General features: G+C 42.0%; 1 protein-coding gene across 1 annotated transcript in view; it reads left to right on the top strand.

Moving 5' to 3' along the window:
- Positions 1–1,215: 1,215 nt before the first annotated feature.
- Positions 1,216–20,440, top strand: part of GRAMD1C (GRAM domain containing 1C) — a 42,878-nt gene continuing 23,653 nt past the window's right edge. The window contains exons 1-5 of the mRNA XM_026037237.1: positions 1,216–1,338; positions 14,313–14,397; positions 17,288–17,391; positions 18,739–18,834; positions 20,118–20,198. Of these exons, the coding sequence (XP_025893022.1) occupies positions 1,291–1,338; positions 14,313–14,397; positions 17,288–17,391; positions 18,739–18,834; positions 20,118–20,198 (414 nt within the window). The 5' untranslated portion in view covers positions 1,216–1,290. The remainder of the gene's footprint in view (positions 1,339–14,312; positions 14,398–17,287; positions 17,392–18,738; positions 18,835–20,117; positions 20,199–20,440) is intronic.

Raw genomic sequence — 20,440 nt, 5'->3', positions numbered from 1 at the left:
CCCAGGCCGCACTGCGCGCCTGCCCCTTTAAATGGCGGCCGCGGCCCCGGCGGGCGCCCCGCGGAGGCAGTTGGCGGGCGCCGCGCCGCCCGCGGCCCCCTCCATGGTAAGTGCGGCCGCCCCCGACCTTCCTCTTCCTCCATGCCCCGGCCGCCGGCCCCGCCGCGCTGCGCCTCGGCCGAGGCGGCCGGCGGGCTGCGCAGGTAGGTGGCGGCGGGGCCCTTCCCCCGCGGGCCGGGGCCGGGGGCGAGGCCGGTCGCGGCCCCTCTGCACAGCGCCCCCGTGTCTGGAAGCTTCCGTGCCCGGCGGCCGCGCCCGGGGGTGCTGGCGGCGGGGTCCGCGCAGCCCCTCGCGGGGAGCGGGCTCGGCCGGGCCGCGCTCGCCTGGCGCGGGGCTAAGGGTGAGGCTAGAGCCGCCTTTGAGCCCGCGTGCCGGCGCGCCCGGGAAGCGGCGCCGCCTGCTCCCGCCATCGCCTGCTCCCGCCATCGGCCCCGCGGTCAACCGGCACSGAGCTTGGAGCCGCTCCGAAGTGGCGAGACACCCGTTTGCATCCCTGGCCGGCCCGCCAGGTAGCGCGGGCGGTGTTGGCCGTGGCTCCGAGGGCTGCAGGGGGCTCCTCTCGGCTCGCTGGGGACTTGGGGTGCGTGTATGKCCCTTTGGGCGCAGCTCCCCATCGCAGAGCGGGAGCGATGTGCCATGCCATGGAAACTTACAGCTCTTCGTCAGAAAGCACTGTGGAAAAGGGGTTTTATAACAGCACGTGTTAGCAAAGGAGATATCTCTTTATTAAATAAAACAAAACTTTTATTCATATAAATATTATCTCTGTATAACATCGGATGTCAGTTTTCTGGCAGGTGTGAGGATATGTGACCTTSCTCTGGTTTTGAAAGGTCCCTTGGGTTCTGGAGTTGCCCTGCGTGTCATTGACTGATGTCTTTTGTTAGCACTGGTTTTAAAGGGCTATGTGGTTTCAGTGTGTTAGTTGATCTGCTGCTATGGAAATAATATAATAATAGTTAAAATGTACTTTAAAAGAAAACAACTTGGTGAAAAGGCCATCAATGACAAATGTTGGTGTTCACCTTGTTAAGTCCAGCACTTGCGGTTGTCATCTAACATATAGATGGCAAATGAATTAACGGTTGTCTTCAGCACCTTTGCTCTCTACTGTCCGTCCRATTACCAACCTTGCCTGTTTGTTCCCAGGAAGTGCATGAAGTGGATCATGGTGGTGTCAGCCAGCTGCCTACAGATTCAGAGGAGACCCTTGGTTTGTGCACCGAGAAGATGCAAGTTCCTGCTCAGTRCAGCTGGAGTGCTGACTGGAGCTTTTGGGTAAGGTGTCTTGTCTTCTGGTTTGTTGGTGGTCTCTTTTTTTTGGGGCGGKGAGGAGGAGACATATATGCATGTGCGCTAGCTTTGCATCCATAGTTCTCAAGTTGCTTTATGATAATTAATTAATAAAGCCTTCCCTGCCTGTGTTGTGTGGTAGATAATTTATCGTTATCGCTTTACYGAAGTGTAAGCTGAGACCAAGGCAGACGAAGTTCTGTAACTGATGTCATGTATCAAGTTAGTGGTTTAGGTACCTAGTCCTGTCTCCTAGCTCCTTGGCTTGTTTGGTAGCCCATATAATAAACCTTTATGCCTTTAGAAAGTCACTCTTGGTGATTTTTTTCCTTGGTAAGAGCTGAATGTTCATTCTTACTGTTGAGTAGTTCTGGTGTGCTTTCCTAGTGTCTGCTTTTTGTCAAGCAAGCATATGCATTTTCCTAAAAAGTAAATAAAAATTAAGATTTTGGGATTCAAAAGAGTAGAAGGAAGGTCTCAAGACAGTGGTACTTGCTATTATATCCCCCACTCTCCTCTGGGATATTGTCCCAGCCACAGTGGAGGATATGATAGCAAGCACTGTTGTCTTGAATATTCTCCCGCTGTGTTTTGACTTCTGTTTTGCTGTGGGGAAAACAAGGTAAATGTATGAGTGTAGGGTGTTTTCACTATTAGCTTAGTGGATGGGTTGTTGCTGTTAGACAGGAGCTGGGGTCATGTGTGCGTAAAGTCATAGGGTAACACTTTGCAAGAGGTTTAGGTTCTGCTTGTCAGTGTTTTGTCAAAATGACTCATTCTGCATCCTGTGACATGCTTTAGTSTGTGCACAGGAATGTCATCTGGACTACTATCCTCATCCTCTTGAGCTTACCAGAGTATGTTCATTGTGCTTAGCAGGTAAAAGATCGAGTCATATACTAAGTAACTCAGMAAAATTGATAGGGAATCAGTGGCAGGCCTGAGAACAAAGCTATGGAATCAGATTTCCAAACTCCATATTTGTAAACTGAGTATCTAAGTCTTTTTTTTAACCTGTCCTGTTCAAGCTAAGTGTATGTCTCAGTGGTCAGAATTAATGATCAGACTTTGCATCTCAGATCCTCACATAAATTCTCCCAAGAGGTGCGTATACTTTTTAACYGAGCAATATAGTGACTTGAAGTTAATAAAAAGAAAGGTGGAATGTATCTTAGTGGTGGATCTTAGGATTAGGCTAGTAGGGGGTATCTGGATATTTCTCAGTGCTACTGCAGTAACAAGGACTCTATGTTCAGCTCTTTTGCCTGTGCCCAGTTGTCTCTGCACACTTGAAGCGATGGCAAATGGGGTGGCACAGCTGTAGTAATGGTCAGCCGTGCTCTGTTAGAGGCCAAATTAGGCTGGGTAAACTGATATCCCCTCAAAGGTGCGTCTACATCAGAGGTACATTAATGCACGTGGTAGTTCATGGTTGGATCTTGAGGTCAATTTGTTGACAGGCAGTGTGCCAAGCTTACCAAGGAAAGGCTGGGTTTTGCTGTCTCRGGAAGAACTTCTTTCCTGTGAGGGTGCCAGAGCCCTGGCACWGGCTGCCCAGGGAGGCTGTGGAGTCTCCTTCTCTGGAGATCTTCCAAACCTGCCTGGATGCCRCCCTGTGCCMCGTGCTCTGGGTGTCCCTGCTTGGTTGGAGTAGATGGTCTCTAGAAGTCCCTTCCAACCTCAGCCTTTCTGTGAAAGGCCTTATTCTGTGAAATAAAGTTAATGGAGTGCAGTATATGCAGGATGTAGCTGTACTATTGACTTCTTAATTTTAGGGTTGAGGTGCATGCCCAAGGTGAGGATTTTTGGAGGGTAGAAGTTCCCATGCATATACAGCCCAGCATATTGTGCCTGCTCCTGCTTTCTGTAAAGCTGCCTGCCTGCAGCTTCTRGCGGGACTGGGATCCTTTACTGCTGTGAAGATTACTATGAAAATGTAACGTGTTATCTAGTATAGTCTAGAGTTTCCCTTCTGCTTATGACTTGTACTTCGACAACCTCAGTATTTGTTTATAGTTCGTGTTTATCTAGTTCTGCAAATATGACCTTGTACTTGAAGGAACTGTGTAAACACTTGCCTTTTGTGAGATACCGCTGTGGCTTGTCAGGTACTAACTGTACTGCTTTTGTCTTTGATTAGTCTTAACCTCCATCGATCTATTTCTGTGCTTCTATTCATAGGGAGCTGTGGTAGTGAGGCATTTGCTTTCTTAGCCTGGAGGGGCCTGAGTGTGGCAGTAGTAAGAAGCAGGATGTCACAGGCTAGAGACAAAAAAATAAACTCCTGGAATCTTCTAATYAAAATGTTGTGTCACTGGTATCTTTCTCTGCTCTTCTAGACAGAAAGTCTGTTTTAGTAACTTGCATGGTTGATTAGCAGCTGCTGAATATATAAACAAATCATTAGAATTTCCTAAATAGTGAATCATAACAAATGTATAGGCAATAACACAGAAGGCAGCTTGTTCTATTATGCAAAGGATGTGTCATTAACATTTTACTAGGGATGATCTTAGTGTCCCGTGGTAGGTATGGATTAGATAACATACCTCCTGTAGCAGGTATGGATTTGTTCTGCTTAAGCCAGCTTTTAAGTCAGTTTAATGCTAGCAGTAACAGCAGTAACGTGAGCCTGRGATTGACTGTGAACATTGGTTTTGCTGCCTGGGCTTTGAGAGGCTRTTTGTGTCAGAATGTTCTTGGCTTGCTCCAAGAACTCATTTCTTCTAAGAAAGTACTCTGAAGTGCTGAGCAATTGCTCTGATGGTGGAAGCTGAGGGTGGATGATAGAGCCCGACTGGTTTGACTTCAATTTTTCAGATTTGAGTGGGAGTAGGCAGTTGTGCCATGCCTCYGAAAGCCAGGCCCGGTATCAGGAATGCTCAGTAAGTGCTGGGAGAGCACACGATTAGCAGCGAACTTGGATTGGGAGCCTCAGGGATATAAGCTCTTTACTGACTATGGTGAGTGTGGAGAAGGGAAGCGCAGCAAAAAAAGGAACAGAGAAAGGAAGAAAAAGAATTAGTTCTGATTTTTCGTGTCTCTGAAAAGGTATTAACTTTTGACAGCTTTATTAAAGCATTTTGAGAGTGAATGGCTGTTATTTATTTTCTTGTGTAAACAAGTCCTAAATTGGTAGTACTAATTGCCCTTGCAGGGTTTGGAAGTGCTTGCAGCATTTCTTTGAATATGTTCTTTTAATAAGTGTCCTAGAAGATATTGATTTGGGGTTATTTAAGTTTTATTTGGAAGTCTTTTCACTGGGCAAAGCTAGACTTCTGTAACCTCAACAGAAGGGGGAAGAAGCCTGCTTGCAAACTTACTCTTGGAGCTTTTTCTTCACTGGAACCAGAAAAGCTGGCACCTGCCTTTTATTAAATGGTTCTGGTTTGGGCATCTGCAAATGTAAATGGAGAAAATAAAAGATGTGGTCAACTTGAAATACAGCTTTTAGATATAACTATTAAGATGTTCAGTTTTTTTTTTATCCTTCTTACAGTCTTCATTCTGTAATGTAATTAATATCCCCAGAACAAGAAGGTTATGGAAAGCTTAGGTGAAACTTCTTGCAAAGATAAAAGTATTTGAGGAAGCTAATGAAAAGGATTCTTTCATCAGAAGGGAGGACATTCTCTCTAGAAGATGACTTTCTTTTCATTTAGAGGCAAAGGCAGCTGTCCTATGCTGACAGTAGAGACCATGTCCCTTAGCAAGCAAGCCAAGGGTGTACGAGAACAAGGTTCTGCAGGACTGGAAAAGGACTTTGAAAGATGACAAAAATGTGGATTAAACTTATGCAAGGAAGGGCTAATCTGTGGGAGCATCTGAGAAAACTAGGAATATGATAAACAGATGACTCAAACCTGCAGGTATATACACATTGCAATGTAGAAGATGCAGCGCAGATATACGTTGATATACTTTGGGGCACAGAAGCAAGCATTAACCAATACATTAATTACATCTAGAAGTGTTTAAATGCTCCTTCCACCTTTCTCTGAGGACATGTTTTCACTAGGAGTGTGGGTTATCAGGCTTGTTAAATTCTTTTTGGAAGGCTAGTATTTAAGATCCTCTGTCAGTTTCTTCATCTTATGTATTGTGTACTTGGTGTGTTTTTTTCTGGAAAAAAGATCCCCCATTCCCAGACATAAGTGTGCAAAACTGTGTTGTGTGGGGGATTTTTTTTTTTTTAAATTAACTTTGATATAAGCGGCTATTGCTGTAGTTGTAGCACTGATATTTTGGTTAGCTGAAATTGCTAGGCTCTTTTTGCTTTCCAGTACCAGTCACATAAAAGCAACTTTTTTTTAAAGAGTGAGAAAAGACAAAATGATATATTTTGAGACATAAAATTTGAACATGAACACTTGAATATGACATATTAAGTGTGTGGGTGATCTCTCTCTCTCTCTCTCTCTCTCTCTCACTTATTTTCACATTGCAAATCCTCACTGCTGTTGATGTAGCTCCGAACTGAGCAGTGGGGCAGATCTGACTGCCATCAGCTCTTAGCTTCCTCCAAGGAGGTGAAAAGACAAATCAACAGCAGCAGATGCATTTCTTCAGTGGTACAACTTAATGAAACAATTAGCAGTATCAGGATAGAAAAATATTCAGGAGCTTTTTTTTTTTTTTTTTTAAATCTTTCATACAAGTCTAGATGATTTGGGACATATGTTTTTATCCTCTCTAGTTGAGGATGTATGACTGTTTTTAATGCTAATGGCTACTCTGAAGCTGTAGCAGATGGCTCTGCACTAATGAAGTTATTTCAAGATTTGTTAGTGATATCAGCAGTATTTTAGAAATTACATTGCCTAAGTAGACTTTTTTAGGTAGTGCTTTCCTATTGATGCTGCTCGTGGAACCAAGTATTGGTTGCCATAGATGAATATGGCAAACCACCCAGTTTCAATATGTAAAAGCTTTAACTTTGCTGATGTTCTCAGATGATGTGCTTGGCTCTGCAACCTTTCTCTCCCCTCTTCTTTCTCCCCCTCCTACACTCCAAAAAAAGAAAATTCGGAGGAAATGATCAGTTAAGTCCTTCAGGTCTTTAGTTTGCTTCTGCAGCTTCCCAGCTTCCTTTTTTCCTGCTGTTCATACCTACTAGGACTCAAGGTGTTGTCGCTTGGTTAGAGTGGGTGAAGATACTTGATTMTAAACTGTGGTGTATCTGTAGCTTTGTATTAATACAAATGTCTCCCCAAAGTTGTCCCTTTGCATTACCTTTTTACATGAAATTGAAGAAAACTTATGTGTATATTATCCTTGAGAATGGTTCAGTCAAATCTGGTAGCAGTTTTTTATGTAGAAATGACTGAGGGTAGATTCTCTGCTTTCAAAGGTAGAAAAAGAACAAGTCAAATGAGATTTGAAAAGAAAATTAATTTGGGGACAATTGCCTGGTGAATCTTATTTTCTGTGTAACTTTAAACATAGCAGGACTACACATAGGCTTAATGAAATAAGATACTGGTATATCTTATACCAGTACTGTCATGTAGTCAGCCTCAGTCACTGTTGAAGTAACTGCCTGCCTACTGGTGTAGTTTGTCTAATACACTTCTGCAAGCATTTTTCAAAATATATTGTGCATCACTGTTGGCCACCAACCTGCCAATAGGGTTGTTGTTGTTTCCTGTCATAYGTTCCCCCATATTTAGGGATTGTTACTAAAAACTTAAATACAGATAAAATATGCCAGAGACCAGTTCTGGTGAAGCAAGGAAGGTCCGTGCAACTGAGGTAGGTGGCATGTGTGGGGTGTGTGTTTTGGGGGGGTTGTATGTGTGTGTATTTGGCTACTGTGGTACTAAGTAAGCTTGTTAAGAATTTCTTACAAGTGAAGAAAGACAGGCGTTTAGAAAGATATCTTACAGTTACTTTATTTTGCTAGTTTTTTTCCCTGAAAAACATCAGGAACTTCTTTCTACTTATCAAATAGATCAAGTAAGTTTACGGGCAAGCAGCTTACTTTTTTTTTCCCCCTTTACTTCTGCAGCCTGAAGTGAAAGATCAGGTGAAGGAACAGAGATCTTTAGCAAATAACATTGCCTAATGTTATTATTATTTTAATGGCATAAAAAGAAATAAGAGCCATGAAACTGCTGTTCAGAATGTCTCAAAACGTTATTTTTCAAATATTTTTCAGTAGTTTCCTAAGTTAACAGAAATCATCCTGACTGACCTTTTAATTGGTCTTGCATCATCTTAGTTCATGCACTTAGTGGTTGAAAACCTGGACAATGTAATTACAGATTTAAATTGTAGAACAAGTAGTCTGAGCTGAAGGAAACTAGTTTATGCTGGAAAGGTGAAAGGCTCTTTTCAATTACTATTTCCAATTTGTATAATTTTTACAAAGTAACAGTTTACAGTTGGAAAAGACCCTCAAGATTATCAATCCAGCCATAAGTCCTTTAACACCACACCTGGTAAACCATGTTCCTAAGTGCCTCATCTACAATATCATGTTTCTTTACATTTTTTTTTTTTTGCGTTTTTTTTTAAGGATTAATTAAATGCTGAAACATTGAAATTGGGCAGGTAGGTTCAGATTCAGAAATTCTCCCTAAAATCAAATGTGTTTAATTACTCAAGAATCTTGTACTAATATATCTTGGAGAGACGATGTGAAACATGGATTCAGGCAGAGGCATCGCTTTTCTACCTGGTTCAGGTTTTATTGCCACCTATGGATAAAAGGTGTTGATGAAGAGCTTGGGCAAATCTGAGGTAGTCCCATAACAGCTATATTTGAAACTGAATTTTTCACCTTAACAATTAGCTCCAGCTTCCAGGCTCGAGTGTCTAATCAGCTGAAGGTAGTTATTATCTTAAGCAGAGGAAATGCCGCTAAATCACTCTAGCCTCATGTCACTTGTGGTGCTTATCTGAGTCACAGTGGTACCCAGGCTTTGACAGGTGTGTTTCTGACATTGCTTTGGATCTGCTGGTCTTTCTGAGAGAAAAGTTGCCAGCAAATATTTTTCTGTGTAGATGGGCCTCCCAATATCCTCGTGTCCCTTCTAGCACACTGAGATTTGCTGTGATGTATCCCTGCTTTGCTTTAGGAAAGTAGAAGGGTTGCCTCGTTTTTCTGGTGCAACCAGTTCCTGTTGTTTACATATGTAGCTGATGGTGACAAAAGAAATGTGGGCCATCTAAAGTGTCACCGCCCAGGTAGGTGCCTGTAGACATCTTATAGTAGTGAGTAGCTGTGGCTGGCAAAATAGCTGCATATTAAGTAAAACAAGATGCATTCAAGTATCCTTTCAGGTATTTAGACTCAAATCTGATCATGTAAGAGTGTGTGTGTGTGTGTGTATATATATATTATAATTTTCTTGTCCCTTCTTAGCACCACCCTACTGAGGACGCTAGCAGAGGGATTTCTTTTCTCTACTGAGTCATTAGCTGTATCTCCAGCCAAGTGCCTGAGGGGATCTGATGTTGTGCAGGAGTCTGGGCTCTGAGTGAGCAAAGTGGATGATGTAGCGTGGAGACACCTGCCTCGCCTTCTGCAGCGTTGAAACCTTGCTGTGYGTGTTGTGGTAGCTTCTGGGGACAGCGCTGCAGTCCTGGATGTGTGCAGCCTCATCTTTTCCTGATGGTTTTCCATGTCCCCTGCCATGCAAATGGCGGTCAGAGCTGAGGCTTCCCTTAATTATCCACACAACCGCAGGAGAGAAGCTGATGGGAAGTAGCTTGGGGCCAGCTCTGCGCTAGCTGGGCCGTGCTCTGCCTTGGAGCCTCGTGTGCAGCAGCTGCTGGGGCTGCAGCCCTCGGAGCCCTCAGGGATGCAGGGAGGAGGAGCGTGGGGCTGGAGTGCTGCTTTCCGAGCTGGGGTTTCCCTGGTGATGCTCTCCTCTGCTCTTCCCCCCGGGGACTTTTGGGAACTTGGTGACCCATGCTAATGGAGTTTGGTGGTTTAGGTATGAGCTAAGCAACTCCACATACACAACTCTGCTTCCAGCTTTTACACTTTCTCCTTCTTTAACCACTCACTGCAGGGTTTGTGTGCTTGTTTTGCAAGGTTAGTGGTTTTCTCTCTTTTTTTTTTTTTTTTTTTTTTTTTTTTTTTTTTTTTTTTTTCCTGCCTGTCTTCCAAGTTGGCCTGCAAGCTGAGGCTGGCAGGATGCTAGTGAGCTCTGCTGGATCACGTCCAACCCCAGCTCTAAACAAGTGGGTGAGAGAGGGGGAGCCATGGAGACTGCCCAAATGTGGGCTGGGAATTTGCGTGGATTGCAACAGACTGTAGCCAGCTAGGAGAGATATGTGTGTTGGGTATGTGTCTCTTATCTTTACATTAGTTTCTTCCTCAATCCGTTTTATTTCTGAAACAGAGCATATGCTTTGCTCCTCACTGTACGTGTCAAATTTGAGACTTGTACTTTCCTAACAACACTTACTTGGAAATAATTGCCTTCACCATTTATAAATGGCTTAGAACACTTCCTCATGAAAAAGAAAATGCAAGATACTACAAAGCAGTTGCTCAGCATAAGTGAGGGATATTTTAAAGCATTTTTTTCTTTCCGCAAGGAGGAAATCTATAATGCTTCTAAAGACAAAAGGCTTGGAAAAAAGGCCTTCTCAGCTATAACCTGTTCCCAGCAGGCTTAGTTCTTTGTATGCTTGAAGTGTATTTTCTCTGTTCACAAGATGTGATATTGAATGGGCTCTATTCCCTCTGGGTAGAGTGTACTTGTGATAACTGTGCTTTGAGCTGTCATCTGGTAATGTGTACGGTTAAATTGCACCTCTATTAAGTGGCAAATAGAGCCCCATGAGGTTAAATATAGACCAGGTTGGAACAGCTTCTGCTGAATCCTATTTCATTGAAATGTGATGGGTTGTGAAATTGAGCCAATTCTAATGGGTTTTTGAAGAACCTTGGGAAGGTCCTCACATGTTCAAAATAGAAGAATTTCACCTCAAAAATGTTTCTCCTTTTTTCAAAGCTTTTTTTCCCTTTTATTTCACTATCCCCATGTAAGTTGCATGGGAGTTGCTGTTGCATTTATAGATAAGTCTGTTGTGAAGCACGTGAAGCCTTAGATTTGCTTGCTTTGTTTTGCCAAGTGAGACTTGAATTCAGGTCTGTTAATGTAGCTGTCTTCATGGGCTATAGACTTACTGAAAGTGGATTATTGGTTTGTGGATTTTTTGTATTTGTATATGCTTGTGTATGTATTTGTATATACTTGTGAGGTGCAACTGCCTCTTTGTCTAAAATCAAACTCCTCCCTGACTGTGTTTGCCGTGGATTCTGCCACTGCTGAATTCAGAAGTTTTTGGTCCTAACCTTACAAAGGTATCTCTAATACCTTTTACTAACACCTAAAAAAGATATTAGAGATACCTTTGTATACCTGCAAAGGTATTAGAGATAACTAAGTGTCCAGGAACTTCACAGAACTTCACCTGGGCTTCCCTGTTTTGGAAGTGACACAACAGGAGGTCTTTGCCATTAAGTTGATTGGTGGGTTACAGAGGTAGACAAGTCAAGATCCRCTTAAATCAGGTGACAGCTGAGTTACACTGCTCTTGATCATATCATTGTACCTGCTCTCAGTTGTTTGTATTCATACCTGCATGTCAAAAATATAGAATGCAAATAGTTGCGTAATGTGAGGTTTTATGGTGTCTTAAAAGGAGAGAGAAACACTAGCAAAGCACATGCAAGATTGTTATGGTGATTAGCAAATTTAAAATGTGCACGCTGTTCTGCGGAGGCTGATTGGCTRTTTGCATGCTTAGCTATATGGGCAATCAAATAAGTCTTCAAATGATTAGTGTTTTTCTGCTGTGCCCTTGGGAGAAGATGCAGTGTAATTGGAGCCCTTCAGTGATGGGTGGAGAAGAATTATCTGTGGCATCATTGCTTTGAATTGCTTTGGAGATATCAAAGTGGAAGGAAGCTGCTTTTTTTGCTGCTGTTTTTTTAAACAGGCTTTCCTTGTATGCATAACTGCTTAATGCTGTTGTTTTTTTTTCCTGAAACCTTCATCTAGCTGCAATTTGGTGCATTTTTAAACAAGACAGGAGAATCTCCTGGTTCAGGACTTGCAGCAATGTCGGGTCTTTCTGGGGCTGTTCTTACGCKGTTGTGTCTGTAGGCTATTGGTGATTTTTTTTTATGGCCTCAGATAAAGGATGCTAATATGGTGTTGATTGGGCTGAGTAGTTTGATTAAATATAGCATATCCCACAAATGGCTGAGACTGTCCGCAGGCAGAACATTTGCATGATGAGGTATAATTAAACTTGGAAGTGTGTGTGTGTGTGTGTGTGTCCAAAATGAATTGCTGTCTTCATCTCCTCGCAGTGCAGCCTAACTTATGTCTTCCTTTCAGTATCTGATGGTAATTTTATTGTTTGTTTATTTATTTATTTATTGGTAACCTGAAGGTGACAACCTGTCTGAAGTGCTGCCACTGCTTGAATATGGTAATGATGATAGGAAGAGAGACAGCATTTTTTTTTCCTTCATTTTAAGGGAATTGGTAGTGTCACTAGTGTTGAAATTGTCCCTGTTGTTTCCCAAGTCCGTTGACCCAGTAATCATTAAGCCACATGCTGAGTGCCTAAAAGYTAGCTCTTAAGCTAGTTTTCATATAAAATAAGCAGAAGATGGGTGTAGAAAGCTCCAATATCTATTTTTTTTCCCCTGCCCCCTGCTGATCAGATAAGGATTCAGAGCAGGCTCTTCAGTGGACAGTTAGTAGAAGGGTTTCTCTTCAGTGCTCTAAAGAAAATCCAATTCTAAGTAGAACTGAAGATCTCTTGAGGTTTTTGTTCTTGGAGCTGCTGAACTGGCTGAGTCAGGCATTAGTATGAATGGGTCTGTGATAACGTAGTGTTCCTGGTCTCCCCCTTCCAATTTCTTTTGTCTTTTAACAACAAAAACACTTAACTTTAGCATAGCTCTTATCTCTGGTGGGCAGCCTGTTCTGACAAAGGATATGCTTCTCCTTGAAAGTGTAACTGCTTAAATCAGACCTGCAGACAGCTAAAGAAAGTTCACAGTGCCTGTCTGGTGCTTAAAGCAGGTTGCTTGCTGCTCCCTCCTCCTCTTTCCTCCCTCTCTTTTTAAAAACCCTCAATTTCTTCAAAGTGACGCAGTCCCTGGGTGTCTGTTTCAGATGATCCGTGCAAAGTGGGTGTTTCTTGGTAGAATGTGGCAAGACGGAAAAATCACAGCCAGCCTGTTTTGAGGGAGCACATGCTCTACAAGAAAAACTACGAGAATGTAGTTTTTATGATCTTGGAAGTGGCTGAAATATAGCTGGAAGCACAGGCGAACAGGATGTAGATTGTCCCATTGTAGATTAGTAGATTGTCCCATTGGTTGCACTAAAACCTGGTCGCCTCCCTCAGAAGGGGAGGGAAGGACCTATTTTTATCTGTCTCCCCCCACCATCTCTTGGATTTTGACCCCTAAAGTATTGGTTAGTAGCCTGCAAGCATGTAGTCACCAGCAATCAGGCAGGGAGACTTTTATTGGGGAWAAGGTAACATTTAGGAACCCGTCAGGGAAACTTGGTCCTTGCATGTATTTATATTTAAATACCTGATCTCCAAGTAGTACCTTTTGCTCTTGTAACTGAAGAGCTCAAGCCTTAAAGGTAGGTAGATCCTTCAACACTCCATCCCACACACGCCAGCTGTGATGGGCTGTGAAGTCTTGGACCATGGCAAGTGGGAATATCTGTTGTGGAAGATGGCAAAGTCACTTGTGGGAACCCTGATGAGGGACTGGCACTAGTGGGACTAGCTTGTGAAAAGAAATTCAGTTTATTAAGAAATTAAAGCTACCGGTGTACTGGCATTGTTTTGAAAACACCCCACCTACAGGGGTGATGACACACTCGTGTACTACAGGTGTCRATTAAAACTTGATTCTTCTAGTAAAGGATGCTGGAAGACTGTGTGTTTGAGTGGTTCTTCTGCCTCCTTCCTTATTTTTTTCTGCCCTAAACTAAAGAGCTGTTGTGCTTATGCTACCAAGATGCATGTGATGAGTTGAAGTTTTGGAGCAGAAAGGTACCCAGGGAGAGAAGCAGGCACATGGTGTTAAGGCCTTCAGAAAGGTTATTTAAAAAAAAAAAAAAATCCATTCTCAAATGGAAGCTTTCAAAAAATATTGTTTGGGGAACACTTGAAGATGAATTTTTTCCTGCTTTAGTTGTGGCCTGGTTGAATCACTGACTTAGTTTAGTGGCCTTCCTAACTGAGCGCTGTGTAAGTGGCTGACCCTTCTTAGGAGACAAAACCACTGCCTTGTTGTTACTTCACTTGTTTGGGAGCAGGGACACTTACTTATAAGAATAAGCAGCTACRGTCCATCAAGACTTAATATTTGTGCTGTGAGCTTAACATACAATTTTAGTTTTAAGAGAGTTCTAGAAAGTGATTCCTTTAGATGTGGAGTGAAATGGAACAGGTAAGAAAATTGAGATAACAAACAGTGGTGCTGTTTGTGATCAGAGGAAGAGATTTGTCCTGTTTCTCCTAATCTCATAGCAAGTCTTGGGGGAAGAAAGAAATCCACTGTGTGGTAAGACTCCTGGTGGCATCTGGCTGGTGACTGTGTSCTGGTGACTCCGTCTCCTCCTGTGCTGGTGCTGCCTTTTCATTGAGCCTGTGCTGGAAGAGAAGTTTAGCCCTGCAAGGGGCTGGTCTGTCCCTCTGCATCGTACACTTATCATGGCTCTTAATTGGCATCTAGCCTGCTCCAGGGAAGAGTATGGACCATACTATCCTAAGTGCTGGAAAAATAATGCTACATAGGGAAGCATAAAGTTGGTCACAAATATATTTCTTTACCACGTATCCATTTCCATTCTTCTGATAAACCTTCATCAAGATAAAAAATAGTCTAGTATAAAGACAGTTGATGATTGAAAAGAAGTCTTTTTGCTCAACCTTTTGGCTATTCTCTATTTCAGCTCTCAAGTTCCACTTACAAATACAGGAGTGAGGAATTCAAGAGACAGTTCTCTCATCTGCCAGAGTCGGAGAGACTTGTAGTAGGTAAGATAATCAAACCAAATTACTGATGTCTCTAACTGAGCGAGTGTGTTGTGGCTTTCTTGTATGTAGACTTCTTGTTGTTTATTATTAAAAATAATTTATTTATTACTATTGTTTAGTGGCAAAATCTATCCATTAGCTGAGACCTCTTCATTCTTCCTGTCTCTGAACAAGCATCACTGAATGCCAGGCCTGGATTTCTCTCTTGTCCTGCCTGCTTTGTGTCCTTCATCTTGGTGCCTGAGAATTGAAGAGGACACAGAATCCTTCAGTTCTTCTGGATGGGGAGGTCGTCTGTTAAGATAACAAGGTCACTCTCTTTTGCATTTTAGTGGGTGACCAAGCCCATCCTAACAGCCAACTAAGAGCYGTGAGATAGTCACAAACTGGAAAGAAAGGCCATGCTGCAAGGGCTCAGCTTAGAGTGCATGCTGAGCATGTAACCTCAGCATAACCTGCACTGGCAGGAATCCGCTTTGCGAGTGCGAGAGAAGAGCACAAATCCAAAACTCTTGGATTTGTTAGGCTCTTTTCAGTAAGGACAGCCATTTTGTTGCACCATATAGCATTGTTGCTTTGCATTCATTTTATGTCCTATGAGTGCTTAAAGAATCCTTTCCTCTTACCTTTACAGTCAACTTTAAATTTAAATATTAACATTGATATCACTTTTTACAGCAAAATCCCTGTATGCTTCTCTAGCCTCAGAAGGAAATAGTTATTTTATCCTTTGAGATGCCTTCTGCTGCTTAAAAATACTTGAATTCAGTGCCAAAATTAAACAGAAGAGAAGGATACTACTTCAAAGCTTCAGTTTTACCTTGTATAGATCTGATTTAGAAAGTAATGGAATGTTTTGTGAGGCATAGTTTCAATGAGCAGGCTGCCTGCTTATTTGACAAAAGATTTATTGATGGGCTAATCCCAACAATGCAGCACCTGCTCTTGTCAGCAGCAAAGTCATTACTTTATGTAACTACTTTTTAACCTCAAAAAGCAGTAGCTCTTTGGAAGGACCTTTGGGTGCACTAAGTGAAGAGCTGTTCCATTGCTTGATGCAGAGAAACTTATCACAGGTTTTACAAAGCTCAAAGAAGCAATTACTTTCAGGCTTTTATCAACAGATTTGTAACTGCTGCTGCTTTTAAGCTATTTAAAAGAAAAGTCTTCAAACTGKGTGCTACAGTATAATTCCTTTGTTGCAACACAAATAATTTAGATTTTCAAAATATGAGTTTAAAGGAATGCCTTTAAATTTAACTTATCTGAACATGTTACTTAGAAGCAGCATCTAGGCTGTTGGAGCTGAAAACTTGGAAGGAGAAACCCTGTTTTCTTCCAGTGCGTTCCTACATTTTTGTGGGTGTGTAAGGTCCAATTGTTGCTCATCCCTTGCCCTGCACTCCAAGGGAAATCCTTATATTCTAGCTATGCAGGAAAAGAGGATGGCTGCTTCCTTTTTGTGCTGCTGCTTCTGGGAGTTACTTTTGCCCTGGTATGTGCAAAAGGAAAAAGGAGTAAGATGGTCTGGAAATACTAGGCAGTGACTCCAGGCCTGTGGAAAAAACTGCTGGAGGCAAATAGAAGCTTTTGAGGTATTGCTTAAATTCTGTAACCTCGAACTTCTTTCATATAATGCCTCCTGCCCCTAGCTGTTCTGCTCTCTGACTTTTCTTAACTTTTCAAACATAGGCTTATCTCGGTGGGTTTCTTTTATGCAATTCTGCTTGCAGCTGCATCTTGAAGGGCTTGTAGGGATGCCCCATGCTTGTTGCAAGAAACATAGTTTTCACTTGAGTGTTTGAGGGGAAATCCAAGAGATTTCTTAATTGTATCGAATCTTCTGCAGCTGGTGATTCACCATAAAGTTAGCATGACTGGGGACTTCTGAACTTCTTGCAACTTCAGCTTGTCCGTACAAAATCAGTATTCTGGCTCAGATAGTAACAGAGGAAAAAGGTTTTTAAAAGTAACAAATGCATCCGTTGATTTCAGTTTTAAGTGCATCTCTTCATTTAGGATTTTAGTGATACCTTATACAGAAAATACCTGGAGTGTAACTGTCCTAATACTGGTGCTTCTGCATGGAGCCTGTGTTGTTAACTTTGCAGTACAGCTAAGGAGAGCATTGACATGATTGATTGTTTTTCTTCTCCTCCTGAAGCCTCAACTTAGTGCTGAGCACTTCTGAAACTCCTTTCCCTGAATCTCCATGCCCTTAAATTACCTAAGTTCTCTCAAAGAGCTTTTAAAGTACAGTCAAGTCTTCTGCCTTTGTCTTAATTAGTAGGTATCTGATAGTGGGTAATTGCCTTCTAGATGAAATCATTTCCTAGTAGGAATATTTTACCCAGAGGGAGTATCATAACAAAATTTAGAGCCAGCTTCTGAAAATATCCCCTGCCTGAAGAATTGGATTGCTTCGAGCTGCCTTTCGTGCCTTTCTTTGTAGATAACTTTAGCTAGTGATGGGCTTTAATTAGTGGCAAATAAATGACGTGCTTTTATGTAGGAGTTAACAGTATAATCTGATATAGTATAAGATATTGTTTACATATTACTTAAAAATATTCACAAGTTAAACTTTTCATATGTTCTCCTCATCTTGCCTGTCACATCCTGGAAAGTACAGGGTAATGCACAGGAGTTGGGCCGTGGGATATTGTCCTCCTGCAGACACTTCTGGTGACCCTGGCACTGGGGTGTGCTGAGAAGAGGGATCTGGGTGCAGCCCAACCCAGGTACCCTCGCAGGCTTCAGAAGAAGGAAGCAAGTGCATGAGGCTTTTGGTCTGTTCAGCACTTTCATGTCTCTCTTTCATTCCAARTTAACGTGTTTGGGTCTACTGAACTGCAGAAAGTGAGTAAATGTTCTTGCTCTCCCTCTCCAGATTATGCCTGTGCGCTCCAGAAGGATATCTTGCTGCAAGGACGCTTGTATCTCTCGGAAAACTGGCTCTGTTTCCACAGCAACATTTTCCGATGGGAGACCACAGTAAGATTTCTTAAAATCCTCATGTGCATCCCATGTTGTCTTTCTCTTAGACTTTAAGGTTTGGATGAGGAACTTTTATCCTGTCAAGCTCACGCTGGTGACTTCAAGCTGAAAAGAAGAAAGGCCCTAGGTAGAAGTGCAGATTTATTGCCTTATAAGTGGAGGCCTCTGTGTGCCACAGGAAGCCTGCTCAGTTATTCGGCCTAGGAAGCAGTTTAGGAATTACACTTTCCCCGTGTGTGCTGAAGTTGAGCTTTTACATTCTAATTCTCAATTTGCCTCTTAACTCCATGCTAAAAAGAGTTCCCCTATGAAGGAGCTTAACATGTGATATYCTTCCGTAAGGCTGGGAGCATGATACGCTACCGAGTACTGCTCAAAGACTTTGATGTTGAACCTTAGTTTCATCTCATGTATAAATGCCAGCATTTCAGGATAACTGAGGAGAATCTAAATTATCTTTGATGCAAGTTCTTGTGCTGGGACTTCTAGTTTGTGAGGCTACAAACTAGGTGTTTGACACATTGGCCTCTGTTCCTGTCAAATTGGACTGAGTTAAATTTTTCTTTCAAGCAGTTATTGCATTTGCAGCAGAGATAACATAAAACAGTGAATAACAAAGACAAGGATGGCCTAGAATCAATAGAGAAGTGGCAAAATGTTCTGCAGACATCAGAGCACTTCTATCTTGACATAATCTAAGGTCTGCTGTGTGTATTCTGAAGTGCACAGGATAGCTGACAAGTAGCCCCTGTGCACTCAGGACAGCAGAGGTGTGAAAATACTGAAAATCAAGCTTAATTTTATCAGCAGTAAAGGATCTGGTTGAAAAATCTTTTTTTTTAAGATATGGGAGGAAGGAAGAAAGAAAAGTCCTTTTGAAGTTGCAGCCTTGTATAGTTAAGCTTTTGAAAGACTTTTTTCTTCTTCCCTGCCTCCCCAGAATGCCATGCATCCTAGTAACTTACTCTCCCCTTGCTTGCCAGAGTGGTATAGTGATATCTGAGCTTGGGAGCTGGATTGGCAGAGCCAGGTTTTGGGACCCTCCTGTAGCAGGCTGCACTAATATGAATAGAGAAAGTGCTGGGCTTTTTATCCTATGAAAAAGAGAAAATAACTCCAGTTGTGTTAATGTGGGTGTAACTTGTTTCTGCTTTTGGGTACTTGTTGTTAATGTTAACAGCTGGGGACACAGCTGGAGACAGCCATTACCCCTGTGACCCCAGCTGTATTTTATCCCAGTGTTATGGGTTAGTTTGTGATTTTTTTCTTGCATGTTCAATGGCTTTACAGCTTTTCAGACTTGGCAATTACTTTTAATGTCTTATTAAATCTGTTCCTGCTTAGATTTCTATTGCCTTGAAGGATATCACTTTCATGACAAAGGAGAAGACCGCTCGGCTTATTCCAAATGCCATACAGATAGCAACGAAAGGAGAGAAGGTGAGAAAAACTGTATTTAAACACTTTTATTTAAAATGGTAATTTCCAGGGCAGAGCTCTCTTTTTATTTTTTTTATTTTTTTTATTTTTTTTATTTATTTTATTTTATTTTATTTTTTAATTCGTAAGTAACTATTTCCATGTCAAATCTTCCAGTTTTGTCAGGAAACTGTCTGACTGCAAGGCAGACTTGGTAGCTTGGTCTCTACACCTACTGGCCTCATAATTCAGCCATCCACAGGGGACAAAGTAGGAGAGCCTGTCCCACTGATGCTGGATTTTTACCCCCAAAACTTTAATGTATTTGTGTGGTGTGTATTTATGTCTTTTGTGGGGGCTTTGTAGGGGTTTTCAGTGGCTTTCCATTCAGACTTTTTTTAATCTCTGGTTTTAAAATCCTCTTGCAAAAAAGAATTGCGGGGGATGAAAGAACTGTCTTTCAGTGGGTTTCAGATTGTAGAGATGTCTCCTCATAACACAGAGCTCTGTTGGAACTGTAGGTTTTTTGGGGCCGTATATGGGGGGGGGAAGTAACATATGAAGCAGAATACTCTTATGGGCAACATATTTCACGATGCTTCTTCTGCCAGTAAGAATTGTTAAGAATAGTACCTTTAAAATGATTATTCTTGGCTGAGTAAAAAGGACAATTTCCAGGGTGAATCTGTGACTGCTCCATGCCAAATTCTGCTGTGTCAGAATTGGCTGTTTCTTCCCATATTTCTTCTCAATGATTAACTTCCATCATCCAGATAACCCTCTTTCTCTGCTTAAACTTCACACTAAGAGAATTTTAATCCCACAAGTGATGCATTTAATTGTTATCCTATTTTAATGATTAGCTGTTCTCATGTGAAAAGATGGGCAAAGGGAATATAGGGGGGGAAGGATGGGAATGGTTCTGGCCTGTAAGAATTAGGCTCATGCATCTTTTTAGTTGGTTAAACCTCCCACTTAGAATTAAGAGAAAGATTAGACTTGTCATTTACTTGAAGGGGAAGCCTTTCCTTGCACTAAAGATACAAAAGATTGCAGTTTGCCCAAAAGAGCAAATGTGTCCTTTATATACTGTATGGAGACTGGGAAACTCTCTCTTGCAAGCTTCAAACAGCGGTGAGAAGTGGTGTGTCATGCTTTAGGAAGCATTAGAAATGAGCCCAGGTTTGAGTGAGAGGAGCAAGTCACTGCTGATATCACCATACAGTATTTGGAAGAGGAGGAAGCATTCTGGTTTTCTTCAGCAAATTCCTGCAAGTAAACTTTTTTTTTGTCTTTTTCTGCAGTTTTTCTTCACGTCATTCAGTGCAAGAGACAGAAGCTACCTCAGCATCTTCCGCTTATGGCAGAATGTGTTGCTGGATAAGGTAAGTGTGCAAGTGTTGGTGCCCGTGGTTAGTTAACAGTGAAAGGATCTTTCTAGTTTGCACAGATGTAGCTTTGGATGATAAAAGATGTTGCTTAAGAAATAAAAGACRTTACTTAAAGTTTTTCTTTCTTATGCAGAATTCTAACCTGGTGTGTTTCCAGGTGCTTGTCCTGGAAATTCCAGATAMACTCTTTCCACTTTTCCCTTTTCATGTTGCCATCTGCAGCTTTGCTGTTGATG

The sequence above is a fragment of the Nothoprocta perdicaria genome, unplaced genomic scaffold (genome assembly GCF_003342845.1).
Source record: "Nothoprocta perdicaria isolate Ctin4 unplaced genomic scaffold, notPer1 scaffold_193, whole genome shotgun sequence".
NCBI lineage: Eukaryota > Metazoa > Chordata > Aves > Tinamiformes > Tinamidae > Nothoprocta > Nothoprocta perdicaria.
Note: the sequence above shows the minus strand (reverse complement) of the source record. Positions and strands in the feature narration are given on the sequence as shown.